General features: G+C 45.3%; 1 protein-coding gene across 4 annotated transcripts in view; it reads right to left on the minus strand.

Moving 5' to 3' along the window:
* Positions 1-13,835, minus strand: part of TBC1D30 (TBC1 domain family member 30) — a 47,506-nt gene that overhangs the window by 19,019 nt on the left and 14,652 nt on the right. For 2 of the 4 annotated variants that reach the window (XM_088522986.1, XM_088522984.1), the window contains exons 3-5: positions 3,119-3,180; positions 2,674-2,739; positions 355-480 (exon numbers count right to left, since the gene is read on the minus strand). In XM_088522986.1, the coding sequence (XP_088379112.1) occupies positions 355-480; positions 2,674-2,739; positions 3,119-3,180 (254 nt within the window). Of the gene's footprint in view, positions 1-354; positions 481-2,673; positions 2,740-3,118; positions 3,181-7,844; positions 8,023-13,835 lie in introns of those variants that run through there. The other 2 variants (XM_088522985.1, XM_088522987.1) reach the window with 2 other exon arrangements.

Consider the following 13,835-nt stretch of genomic DNA (forward strand, 5'->3'; position numbering starts at 1 on the left):
TTGTGAAATAACAGAAAATATGCTCAATACCTATATTATAATACCTTTAACCTGAGCAAATATCTATATTTATTTATAAAATACAGAGAAGAGGAAGAATGCTTTGGAACCTGCCTGCTTAGTCGCCAGAAAATTCGTCAAAAATGTTCTAGTAATAGCTTGTTTTTCAGTAAAGGACAACCAGACAAAGGCAGAAGAAGGATCAAAAAAATGCAGAAGAAATAATTTTGGTGGACCAAGGGAAATTAAAGTATAATTTCTGCCAGTGCAGAAGCAAAGGAAAAAAAACAAAACAAAACTCTGTTTCTTAAAAAAAAAAACAAAAAACTTTTCATTAAAAGATTACTTGACTACCTTTACTATCTGGATGCCCATGGAGTCATCATCAGGATTACTTCTTTCATTGAAGGTGAAGCGCATGGTTTTATCCCAGTCAATGGCTATGCTGTGCAGGTACTGATCAGCCAGGGTCAGCCACACCTGGAAAGGTACGAAGCAAGCCCACAAAATGTGTCATTTCTCAATAGGAGCAGTTTATACATACAATGAGATGAACTTCAGCAGCTCTTCATGTAGGATATGCTCTTAGACTTGAATTATGTAGAGAGGACTATATTCAAAACAATTTCTGAATAATCAAAGCTGTATCTTGCTCCCTAGGGGAGGGAAATGGTCAGCACTGAAGTGTGTCCATCCCGGAATGTCTTGCAAACATGAGAGCCCGTTGCCGGAAGCTGGATCCACACTGGCCCTTCAGATGGACGTCCATCCTCCTGCAAGGACCTCCTGGCCAGGCCTGCCCTCCTAACCCACGAGGACTATTGTGAAATGGTAACGCAGCTCCAGGCTTTGCTCAAACTCCGCCGTGGATCCATCTCTCCCGGAAACTCCGCAAGACAAACCCAGTAGCGCTGCTCTCTCCCAGAGGTCTCTTCTGATCAACATTACAGAAGAGGGGGCGTCCAGTACAAAATATTTGGAGTTAGCCCCAAAGAATTACTTGGATCAGAGTAAGTTATTCATAAGAGGGCTTGCTAAACTGTTGGCACTACAGGTAGTTTTGAAAACAAACATTTTGACTACCCAATAATTACCAAAACAAATGTACATATGTATACTCAAGCTAAAGACTGGATCTTCATTAAGCATTTGAGAAGTTCCTGAACACTAGACACAACAGATCATACAATGACAGAACAGTGGGGAAGGGCTTTTCTCTTCAGAAAATTGAAAGAAATCATGAGCACAAACGGTCGAAGTTTTATATTAGCCACTAACCCTCCCAAGTGAGAAAAGTCATTCAGACACTTCCCACAGACTATTCCCACTTAGATAGATGCTTGCTGAGGGAACATATAGCCAGCTCACAGAATCACACATTCCCTGCATTTAAGCAACCCTTCCCAGGCTTTTGCAAAGGGAATGTGCGTGGGAATGTTGCCGGGGTCTGCCTCCAAACAGCCTTTGGCACCACTGTCACCCTAGTGATGTTGTTTGACCGGATTCTTCATTTCTGCCAGCCCCAGAATATAAATGTTATGAGCCACAGCTGCAATGCAGATGTCATCCTGCCCCTTCTGCTGCCAGCAAAGCAGAAAATCACCCATGGTGCCAACACATCAAATACTTCATTCTGATGGTACTCTTAAAATGACTGGGAAACCAGGGAACAGTGTGAAAAGGCATCAATTTTTTTTCTTAACACTGCTTCCCTGGTTTCTATTATGTGACCATGTGTGAGCAATGGGCAGGATGAGGAAGACGAGTGAGAAGAGAGACATCTGCCACTCAAGCACTAGAGGAACAAAAATGAAAGGGCAGCTATGAGAGACTTACTTGAGTGTGGAAGAGAACTATAAAGGAGGAAAAGGGCTACTGCGTGGATATAATGATTCACTGGAGTCACAGATTAAAAATAAAAATGTTGTGAGGAAAATGATAACCCTATATTTCTCCCATTTCCTTCCTCCAATTTATAAATGGACTGAACAGTATAGGTTGGGAAGGTCCAAAGCACCAAAATGATCCAAAGCAATAAAAATATACTGTTCAAAATATATTTAATAAGTATATATAGAGAGAATATTTTTAGTAAAACTGCATTTTAAAACTGAGATCATGTTTCTCATAATTTTTACAAAAATCAAATTCTTCTTCTTTTAATACTGGGGAACATCTAGTATTGTTAGAGCAAGCAATGAAGTAGATTTTATGGTCTCCCGCTAGACCCTTTCCTGCAACACCAGATCACTGTAATTTCACATTAATGGCACTTTCTACCACTCAACAGCACTGCTGAATTCCCCTATCTAAGCAATCTGCCTTTTCACATCAAATGTTTCTACAAAGCCTCTTGCCAGCATGAGCATTTATGAGTTTTGCCTTCATGACAGCCTCCACTGGAGAGATGCTCTCCTTTCAGCTGCTCTTCAGCTGAAAGGGGGATTGTGTTCACCTAAGCCCCGGGCAGAAATAACCTTACTGGTGTAAACTACATCTTTACATGTGTCCTCCGGCCCATCAGCTGCCCTATAAGGTGATTGAAGAACATTAACTATGAAGATCCCCTAGGACAAGTTAGAACTCCAAAATATGTGTTAAAAACACTGATAATATTTGTGGTGTTCATCTCTCTCTCTTGTGATGTGCACCTCAAAGCACACAACTACCTACCTTTCTCCGCCATTCTTTGGGTATGCCTGTTGGCAACCTGGCCACTGCCTTGAGGGCATCGTGCCACTAAAAGCAAAAACATTCAAAAAAGGTAAAAAGATGTCATTAGTTCAACGTAACAACATGGTCGAATCTACACCCCCTGAGACATGTACATACATTTCATTTTTCTGACCACATTTCTGTGTTTAATTTCTTGATCTCTTTTCAGGAAAAAAATAAATTAAGGATATAATAAAAAGTAATATTCTAGAATACAAAGATTTATGAGCTATCTTAGAAAACAAAACCTACTGCAGTTTCCAAATACTACTGGAACATCTCTTTATGCAATCAGAAATAATACACAGACATTATGAAGAGAGCAATGTACTCTTGAATAGAGCTAGTGTCTTTATTGAGAAGAATCCCATTTTCAAGTTCAGAGAGAAATGAAATAAATTACCTGCTGAAAACCATTTTGACCTAAAGATGGCTCAAGAGTGAATTTCAATTTTGTGTCAACGCCTAGAAACGAAAAGGGAGAATATAAGTGATCATGATTTTAGCCTAGTTCAAAAGAAAAAAAAATCAAATGAAACAAGATTTCAACTATATTTGTTTGAATAACTACATTTCAGTCTGTTTCTGTCAAGTCTTATCTTCACAGGGAATTCAAGACGTATGGTAAAAATGTATATAAACAACGTCTTTAAAGTCCTATAATCCCCTCTTCACTCCAACACAGTAGTTCAGTGTGATTCCTTTAACTTAAAAACACGTGGTTCACTGAATTCTAAAGGCCATATCCAAACATTGCAAACTACCATAGAAAACTACCATAGAAAAAACTACCAGAGAAAAAATATACACAGAGAAAAGGAGTTTCTTTCCACTTGTTTCAACTCTGTGATGTTAAAACACTTCATTCTCATTTCTAAATTGGTCATGTTAAAAATATTCTATTGCACAGGACACTAAACACATTAGAATCCTTCGAGCCACACTTGGTCAGTGTTTACCATTAAGCATAGATTTTATTTTCACCATAAAATCAAATTATGTTAATTTGATATCACACGTTAGCAGAGGTGCCCTAAAATGCAGTATTTTATAAAATACCAGGCTCTCAAGTCTGGCCCACACAGGATCGGATCGCACCGCAGGAGCCGCTGCGCTTTAATTAACCCTTTGGCCTTGTTGCCTGCCCCACAGTCCCAGCGCCGGGGGCTGCGGGCGCCGCTGTCCAGGGCGCCGGTGCTGAACCCCGGGGCCTGGCCCAGGGCCGAGGGGCCGGCTCTGTTTTTCCTCTGGAATTTAGTGGGATGAATTGCTGCATTTTCAAACTGTTATGCAGAGCTCCTCCTCTTCCTAGAACAGCAAGCCTAGCATTTTAGAGCGTGCGTTTTAACAGCCATATAAAAAGAACTTTAATCCTCCAAGGTGTTAAGTAAATTCAATCCATGCAAATCAAGTCGCACCAGGAATGCTCGGTGCTTTGGGAGGCTAAGCCTCTGAGTGTGGTAAAAAGCAAAACTGTAGTGGCATTTGCTAGTGCTCAGTGTTAAACATCTGTCAGCATTTGCATACTGAGTTGGTGATAAGTAAATTAAAACCTCGCTGCCAAATTAACAGGAGGACAAAGCCTCATCCTTCAGGTCTGGGGGATGGGACGTGGGGAAATGAAAGAAAAAACAAGCAAAAAAAAAAACAGTATTATTTAGAGCATTTTAGAATTGCATCAGTGAAAATTAACAGTTATTCCTCTAAGAAACAGTTTACTAGTATTCCACCACAGGGCTCCAAGGCACTCAGCACGGATTCCTAATAGATAAAGGTCTTAATAACATTTTGAAACAATGTAATAATGCCAGTAATGTATCAAGACACAAGCTTATCGCATTTGCTGTAAATGTGAAAAAGTAAGTCTCATTCCCAAGCAGTCTAGTGGGAAATAGTGGCCAGCCAAATACCTACACAAAGATACCATGCCCAAATCTCCTTTTGTTAAGGCAGCCTATCCAACACTGCCCAGCAGTGAAGAAGCCAAAACCTTCCAAAACCATCCTGTGCTCATTTCCAACACAACAGCCAGATATTGAGCATTTCACAGTTTTCCAAGAGTTAAAGACCCCTGAAATATCTCCTCACTTTGTCTTATCAAGTGCATAAGAAAGCTGCAAATAGAGAGGGAGAGGTGTATAAAAGAGCAAGCATGGTCAAAGCACAAGCATACCTCAAAGTAAAATAGAATTATCTGTCATTTATACAAACATTATGACCAGGAACCTCACACAGGGCAGCAAGATGGAGACTCTTGGATATCAGGCCATAAAAGCTTATAAATCACAGCAGAGAATGAAACAGTTGGGAAAAATACTAGAAATAAGAACTACATCCTACGGTAACACTAGGCTACATGGTTGGGTATCTCTCTACGGTGACATAGGGAGAAACAATAATGTCTTGTAGAAGCCATGGAGCTTATACAGAAGCCACAGAGCTTATGTCCCCTTACTTGTTCCCACTCCCAGTTATATGTCCAGAAATAACTCCAGAATTGCACGATATGATGTTTTTGGTCAGCTTGTGGGACGGGGGAGAGAGAAGAGCAATACGTAGTGAATGAGGAATTCACTCCCAATGTACAGGGACGGTGCCTTATTCCTGTTCATATAATGCTCTAAAGTATTCAGATTTCTTAAAAACAGAACATTAGGACATGGTTCAACAAAAACACTGTGTATAAAGATAAAATGAAGCTGCAAGAGAAACAGTAGAGGCTTCTCTCCCTTACACTTCCACCATGTGCTACACCTTGCCAGTGACTCCCTTTAGTCCTCCTTCAGCTGCCTTCTCCCCACAACTAACCTGGACTCCCCCGACTCTCCAACGTCTTCCTTCCCACTCACTATCCCACACCCTGCCGTAGATCTACACGGGATTTGCCCCTTTTTCTGCATTCTCTGTCTCTGGGCCACCTTTCTCTCCATTACGTAAGCACAGACTCGTGACCCTGTGGGACCTTGTGGGAACGTTTGTTTCCAGCTCCTGTGCACAGAGGGCTTGGCAGGACCGTACCACCCATGCAGCGATAGCTCCTTCTCCCACGGAGTGTGAGCGCTGCCAGGGAAAATCAGGACGTTTACATCAAGCCATCCAGGCTATAGGGGCATTTGACATATGAAATACCAGCTCCAGGTCACATGCTTTCAATACATGCTTCATGCCTAAAGAAATTATTAACCCATACAGGTACGAATTTGTTGGGAGCACACAGATTAACTTGCTTTACAGATACAAACATACATGTGGGTGTCGATGGCTGTCACCAGTCGAATTCCTGAATGCCAAAGCAGAGCCTCTCCTATGCCCTTGCAACGAGGTCACCAAAATAATTGCAGAAAAGCTATTTGAAGTAAAAACTGGCCCATTGGCCTTCCCACATAAAATACACTAAACCGCTAACAATAAAAGGCTAAAAGAGGGAAGAGCATCCACGTGGGATTCCCAAGCACGAGCAGTCTTCCGTTGCATGGTCAAAATGTAGCACAGGACAAAAAGAGCCCCAAGGGCAGAGAAAAACCTTGGGGCCAGCCAAGTATCTGGGCGAGGAACCAAACCCGCACTGCACAGCTCCGCTTGCGCAGAAGGATGCAGCCAAAGCCTGAGAACTTCTCCGAAGTACTAAACCAGAAAGAGCGTAGGAAGGTGACCTGTTCTGGCACATGCACATGAGCTACAGCAGCGCAGCTCCAAACGTGCAGAACACATCACTGTAGCTTCCTGGCTCTTCTTAGAAGCTCCCGTTAAACCTCTCCCATGGAAAGTCAATGAATATTGTATGGAAAAGAAACAAAGAAAAATGCCTAAGGGGGCTTCCTGCTACGGTAGGAGTCAGAATTTGGAAAAGACAAAAATGGCAGCACAAAGGGCCACCTTATTGTTGCTTCTCGTTTTAGAAAGATTCATAATCTTACCACCTGTAATTTATCTCTAAAAATATGTATTCATAGCTAAAATAAGGATAAAAGTAACATCCTGAGTAATCCTACGTGAACTATCCTTCTGTGAACAGCCACAGCTCACTGGCGAATATCAAAGCACATCCAAAATCTGCATCTCCAGAAACTTCTCAGTAGGAACAGGCAGTGGATACAGACCACCAAGGAAATTTGAAGGGAACTTAGTTAACTTATTTCAAAAAGCCTGAATGATGCTACTGCATTTACTTACCAGGTTAGGAACATGGAAAACCCAAAGCAAGGGGACTTCCTAGCCACAGGACTATGACATTCAAGGTTACACCTGCCATCACCTCTTCCAGTCTTCCTGGGAGTATGCGAATGTCAATGCCCAGATAATGATACTATCTGGAGTATTAGAAAACTGAAGGGAGCAGGGACCAGGGAGGATTATGAGTCAGGAAGCCCCTTCAATAGCCACAACCCACAGAACCTATAGCAGAAGGTACTTGAGACCTTATTAGAAATAAGCTCTCTGTCGATGTCAGAGACTATCCAGAACTCATCTGCAGCAGAGCAGCAGTCAGCGCTGGGCGATTCCTAAGGCTGACTCGTATACCAGTGCCCGACACACACGCAGCAACTACCAAGGGAAACTGCAGCTTACGGATTTCTGTGCATTGCTCTAGGTTTTGATATGCGTGCACAGAGCACCGGCTTACATGCTTTATACGTGAGGATTAGGCAGAAGACCAACATCATCCCAGCCACAAGTGACAGCTCAGACATTATAAATTAAATTTAGATTTCCAACGCTTGGTACAAATGGAATGACCCGACGCTTTGATGGTGAGCAACCGCGATCCAGCCCACTCTCCCTCCAGCTAAGACACCAGCTGACTGACCACCCGCCTCCTAAGAGATTTCAGCACTAAGGAGGACCTGGAATGAATGAATGAAATAATAAGTAAATAAATAAATAAATAGATAAGTGGGGAAAGCGCCAGCCGATGCCCTTCTCCTTAGGGGAGCAGAGACAAAGGGAGCTGAGACAAAGGCAGGAGGGACGCGCCTGGCTCGCTGCCCCCCCGGGCCGGCGGGAGAGGCGGCGGCGGGGCCTGCGCGCGGCCCCGGTCCCCCCGCGCGCCCCGGTCGCCCCTCGGGCCCGGGCCGCGGCCTGGCCGCGCGCGAGGCCGCCCTGGGCCTTGGCGGTGGCCGCGGGGCTACCTGGCTCCAAGGTGCAGAGCAGGCGCGGCGCCGTGCGCGAGATGCAGCTGCGCTTCCTGAGCACGGCGCTGAGGATGGTGCCCACGCCGCCGCCGCCGCCGCCGCCGCCGCCGGGCCGCCGGGCGCAGCGCCCGCCGCGCCGCAGCGCGCCCGCCAGCCGCTCCTGCCGCATGGCGGCCCCTGCCCGAGCCGCACTGCGGAGGCGCCGCGCGGAGCGGGAGGGAGGGGAGAGACACAGAGGGAAGGAGAGGGGGAGACGGAGGGGAAGGAAAAAAGGGAAAAGAAAGAGGAGCTCCCGCCCACAAGCATCACCGCCTGCGAGCCCAGCGGCCTCCCCCAGCCCCTCCGCGGAGGCGGCCGGCTGGGCTCAGCCCCTGCACCAGGGCGGCAGGGCCGCAGGGAGGGCGGCAGGGAGAGCAGCAGGAGCAGGGCAGCAGGAGCAGGGCAGCAGGGAGAGCAGGGCAGCAGGGAGAGAGCAGCAGGAGCAGAGGAGCAGGGCAGCAGGGAGAGCAGGGTGGCAGGAGCAGGGCGGCAGGAGCAGGGCGGCAGGAGCAGGGTGGCAGGGGGAGCAGGGCGGCAGGGAGAGCACGGCAGCAGGAGCAGGGCAGCAGGAGCAGGGCAGCAGGGAGAGCAGGGCAGCAGGCACGGCAGGGCGGCAGGGAGAGAGCAGCAGGAGCAGAGGAGCAGGGCAGCAGGGAGAGCAGGGCGGCAGGAGCAGGGCGGCAGGAGCAGGGCGGCAGGAGCAGGGTGGCAGGGAGAGCAGGGCGGCAGGAGCAGGGCGGCAGAGCGTCCGCTGCAGCCTCCCTGCCCGCTCTCCCTTCCCTGGCTCCAAGGTTTTGCCTCTCCTCACCCTCCCTCACACCCTGACAAGCCCGACTGGAGCCTCTCTTACTGCTAATGACAATGTGCTGAGAACTACACACCTCAAAAAATACCTCAAAATCTGCCCAACAGCATTTGATCAGGTGCATCTTTGAGTGCTACTCTTTGACCTAGCAACAACTTAAGGGTGTTGGATGCAAAATTTCACCTTCAGATTAGTGGCCTGACTGACAAGAAGCTTTGAGACCACGATAGCTGTCACAATATAAACCACTCCAGGCTTCAGTGGAAGAACAGACTTGCACATCACGCAGTGGGATTCACAGATGAAGGCAGCAGGACTTACCTGCCAGCCTCTGTAGCTTTGGAACAGCATTTCTTATCTCTTTAAGAAATATCTTTATTATCACTCACATTGTAATTATATGATATAAAGATATGAGATATGGCTACAGATAAGCAGTGAAGCCAATCATGTGAAAGAAGCACAAAATAAAATACATAAGCAAGGCTTTAAAAACAATTATAGCTATCTTTAGAAGTTACTTTTTTTTTTTTTAAGAGAAGTGTGATTTTGATCATGTTCCTTAAAATATCTGGTTCAGTTTTGGAGAAAAGTCACTTTGTGTGACTGCTAGCTGGCACTCTCAATACATAATTAAGTCTGTGTCGGTGGTTCTTTTTTTAACAAAGGTGACACTTCTCCACTGATGTAGATGATGCAGAATAACTTCATTTCAGCGCCAGCTGAAGAGGATGATCTGGTGCTTAAAGAATCAAAACCTATTCATCTCCTTCAGTGTACCGATTATACCAATGGGACTGTAACAAATATTTAAAAACAAATAACTGTTTAACCTAATATTTCTTACTCTTTTTCGAGCAGCATATATGAGTGGTGCCACGTTGTTTGTTTTTCATTTCAGGACTGACCACACACCTTGACCAAAGTCTCAGCATCTATAGCCAGTTTGGGTACCCACCATAAGTAGAGGATCTTGTAGCACCATTTGGTGAATCAGAGTCCCACAAAACTGAGCAAAAGCACATTGCCTTCAATCTGTAAACAATTACAAATCAGCTCTAAACAAGCTGTTTACATTTAACTGGCTAGGATAAAAAGCTGTTTTGGTGCAACTCAAGTGAGAATCTGGTGTTCTCATTACTATTTCTGCCCCTTGTCATCTTATAATTTTATGAAAAAAACTAGGAAACAGAAACAGGACAACAATTCTGTGATTCAGGACACTGCTCTTTAAGGACCAGCAAGCCATTAAGGGCACTTTCCAACAAACACGTCAGCCAACTAAAAAGCACCCCTGCCCTTAAGAAAAATGCAGCAACGAACTGCAGGCTCCAACAGAGGACAAAATGAAGCCAAACCAGAGTAATGGGTCTGACAACCCAGTGGATCATTAGCACAAATGGTTTTAGAGACATGGCTAAGCATGTATGTAAGCATGTAAGCCTATAACCAAGCACACACATACCTACCTCAGGACAAAGAGCAGAGCTTCTGGAAAAACAGTTGACACTTTTTAACTACTGATCAGGCTAAGATGATAATTTGCCACTGGCAGGACTTGCTCTCTACCTCTCCAAGGACTTGCAGACATCTAAGCATGTAATTGTAGAGATTTGCAGTATTCAGCCCTGTATATTGTAAACAGTCTTCGGCCACAGGGAAATCTCAAAGTGTGTGTAACTGCAGTACACGCAGACGAACCACCGTGGTTTCAAGCTGGTGAAAAGCCAAGAGTTTCCAGAGACCCAAAACTGTCACCAGCCACCATGAATCCAGTTTGATGCACCAAGGTATAGACATCTGCAAGCTTTCACCTACAGCTACTGGCAAGACAGACGGTGCTCAGAGACACAGGATTTTGAATTAAAGAGTTTTGGCTACCCCAGATATTTAGTAATTACCAAGCTGAGACTTTGCTTGGTTTCTCTGTCATTCATTTATCCCTCGCACACAACACAGTCACTTTCTAACAAAACTCTTCCTCTTCACTGAGGATCTCTTTGCAGCCTTCTCACCTGCTAAATGTGCCTTTTCAAGGCCTCAGTGTATTTTATAAGAAATATTATATCACAAGCATAACTTGGTCAATCAAGTCCTATGCTGAGTCCTACAATCGCTGCTAGCTCTTGGTCGGGTTTTGACATAGAGAAACTTGTTCCATTTATCTTAAATCTCTCTGCTCCTCAGTCCATTTCAATTTTGTCTGCATTGTGGCAATAAGGTAAAAGGTGCGGCTGGAAAGGATCTGGGGAAGGACCATCAGCACATGGTGCGGCGGCAGGAACTGCAGCCAAATTGGCTCCTGCTGTCAAAGGAAAGGACACTTCTCTATTACACATCTCTATGACACAGAAAGAGAAATGTGATTTTGGACTGACAGAGCCCCAAACTGGGCTCTGCTGCCAACCAACGAGGGTTCTCTTTACTGCACAAGGAATGGTTCCAGGGACAATAAAAATAGCAAGTTTGTTATTGTGTCTGTGCTTACAAGTTCAGCTTATGCACATTTAAGAAGCTGGGCTCACGAAAATGGTGCAGTGTGTTGACTCATACATTCATATTTGACACTTTTCTTTGCATTAGCTGTTACTTGTACCACTGTGGTAAGTAAATGTTACAAGAGACATCAGAAACTTGCCGTGTCCTGTAACAGATGCCAAAGACAAAAAGAGCAAGGGCCTTCCATACAAAAGCACACAGAGCAAATATAAACTGTTCATTTGCCAGGAAGTAACACCAAGCACGTTCAGAGCTAGGGAATCATGTTTTAAATGATTAAACTGAAGGAGTGTATAGCAGATCCCAGAAACAACAATAAACCTGAATCCAATGCTTTCTCTTCCTTTGAACTGCCCATACTCTGCTTACTTATTGCCCCCTTAAAGTGCACTTACTGCATTGGTGGGTTTTGAATAGCATCATTTAGCACTTCAAGGAAGTACCTTGGTGCATCTAGCACTTCAAGGAAGTGCTAAAACAGCAAGCCCACTTGTTCTCTGAGAAATCAAGTCAAACTACAGAGGATTTGGGGAATACTCTCACTAGAGAGAACTTTGTAGCAGTAGGGCTTTGTTTTTAGCTGAAATCTCTGAAAGAGAGTACTGCCTGTGTGTTGGCCATTATCAGTTGAGAACTTACCTAGAAAATGTAATTTAAAACAGGACTGCTTAGTGTAATGTAGGTCTACCAATCCACAAGACTACTACTCCTGTGCTAAAGATCCCACAGCTGTAGAGACACTGCACGATCCTTCAGCTTATCATAACCAAGACGTGGCCAAGAGAAGACTACAGACTTGAGATTATTTCCTGTGAGCTTTAATACTGCTCTCTCTCTCTCCCTTGCTTCCCTCCCACACATACTATGCACTTTTGCCTTCTCTGCTACATGCATGTATGGTAGGCCAGCATCAATGAACACTAGCAAGGCAGCGAAAAGAGCAGCTCCTTCCACAGAGCCAGCCCTCCTTGACCTGAGCATCATTGGCCCACAAGCACGTGCTGTCATTCTCTTTTAGGGAGTGAGAGGCAGTCATGCCCAGGAAGTGTATTTGCAAACTGCATGTTATTCACAATTATACCCCTTTTGCAAATTTCTGCCAGTTGAGATGCACTCTGAGGAGTCTGCCAACATCAATGAAGTAACTGGAAACATCCTGCATCTGTGGGGAGGGCATCTGGAAAGCAGCTGCAGAAGCAGTCGCTAACACACATGGCTACAGCATGACAATCCATTTCTTATCTGAGCAGGCACCGCGTTCATGGGTAGTGAATCAGGGCAGGTTAAGCTGGCTGCAACCCTCAGTTCTTGGCTTGCTCTCACAGCAGCACAGGAGATGCTCATGCCATAGGATCACAGCGGTGGCAACGTGGAAGCTCTCGAAAGCATCCCAGGCAGGACACAAGCGGTGCAGCGTCCCAGAAGCTGCTGCAGGCTGTGCAGCCGCAGCCGTGCCCGCACGTGCCCACAGCAGCAGGAACCCCTGAGGCCAGCGACCACACAGCAGCTCGTGCTTGGCTCCCCAGCCCCTGCACGACCCGTCGCAGCACAAAGACCCTGTTTACCTGAATCCTTTAGCAAAACACTGGGCAGTAACTACACGCTTTTGCTGTCCCTACAGCATAACACTGTAACATAACACACTGAGTTAGGAATACATTAGGATATACGTCACAAGTTGTTAAATCTCCTCACTATTATCATCAGCTCTCACTATCACACCACTAAAAGGTAATAATCTGTTGCATCTGGTGTCTCTAGGAAAAGCTGGTTTTGAAAAAAGAAGAGTTAAATAAACCGGTGTCAAAGGGGCTGGGTAGAAGAGGTGGCCTATCCCATTTCAGGCCTGCCACTGGAAAATGACTTTTCTCAGCTCAAGAGGAGAGAACAGAGAGAATTTCTGCAAAGTAGAAACCAACTCTTGCATTTTAAGCATCGTGTGCCATAAATCATCAAAAGCAATTCAGATATTTCAGGGAAAAATAATCTACCTTCACACTGTAAAACAGATGCGATTTTGGAAACCTTTACCCTAACTAACGGTTCTGTGGCTGCCCTGAGAGCACAAAATGGAGATGTAACTCAGAACTGCCACGTGGAAACGAAAAGGGTTTAGATGGGATCTCGCTTGCTCACGGGACAGGACTAAGTGACTGGTGGAGGACATGCTCAGCTGGCTTAGCCTGATAATCTATTAAAACTATTGCCTGTAAACGCTAATTCTGGGCTGCAGCACTACTGTGGTAGGTGCCATACAAGCCCAGCACAACACAGCTCGCCTGCTTTAACAGACCAGGTTGGCATCCACAGGTGCACATGGAGATGTTTTTGGTGAACACGATGGACAGCGGTGGCAATTTAGGAGCTGCCACTGCATTCCTGTGAGCTGCAAAGACCAAAGGGGCACATCTAAAGGAGGGCAACTATGCTGCACAAGGACAGCAAAAGGGGTGAGGAATTAGGTTTCAACCATCATCAAACATCACGATCATAGAATCATTATGGCTGGACAAGACCTTTGAGATCATCAAGTCCAGCTGTAAGCCCCTCAACACCATACCTGCTAAACCATGTCCCTGAGCACGTCATCTATATGCTTCTTGAACACTGCCATCATCAGCTCAAGTTCAACATGACTAAACACC

This window comes from Tinamus guttatus, unplaced genomic scaffold, assembly GCF_059628265.1.
Source record: "Tinamus guttatus ecotype Peru unplaced genomic scaffold, ASM5962826v1 Tinamus_guttatus_pri_ptg000171l, whole genome shotgun sequence".
NCBI lineage: Eukaryota > Metazoa > Chordata > Aves > Tinamiformes > Tinamidae > Tinamus > Tinamus guttatus.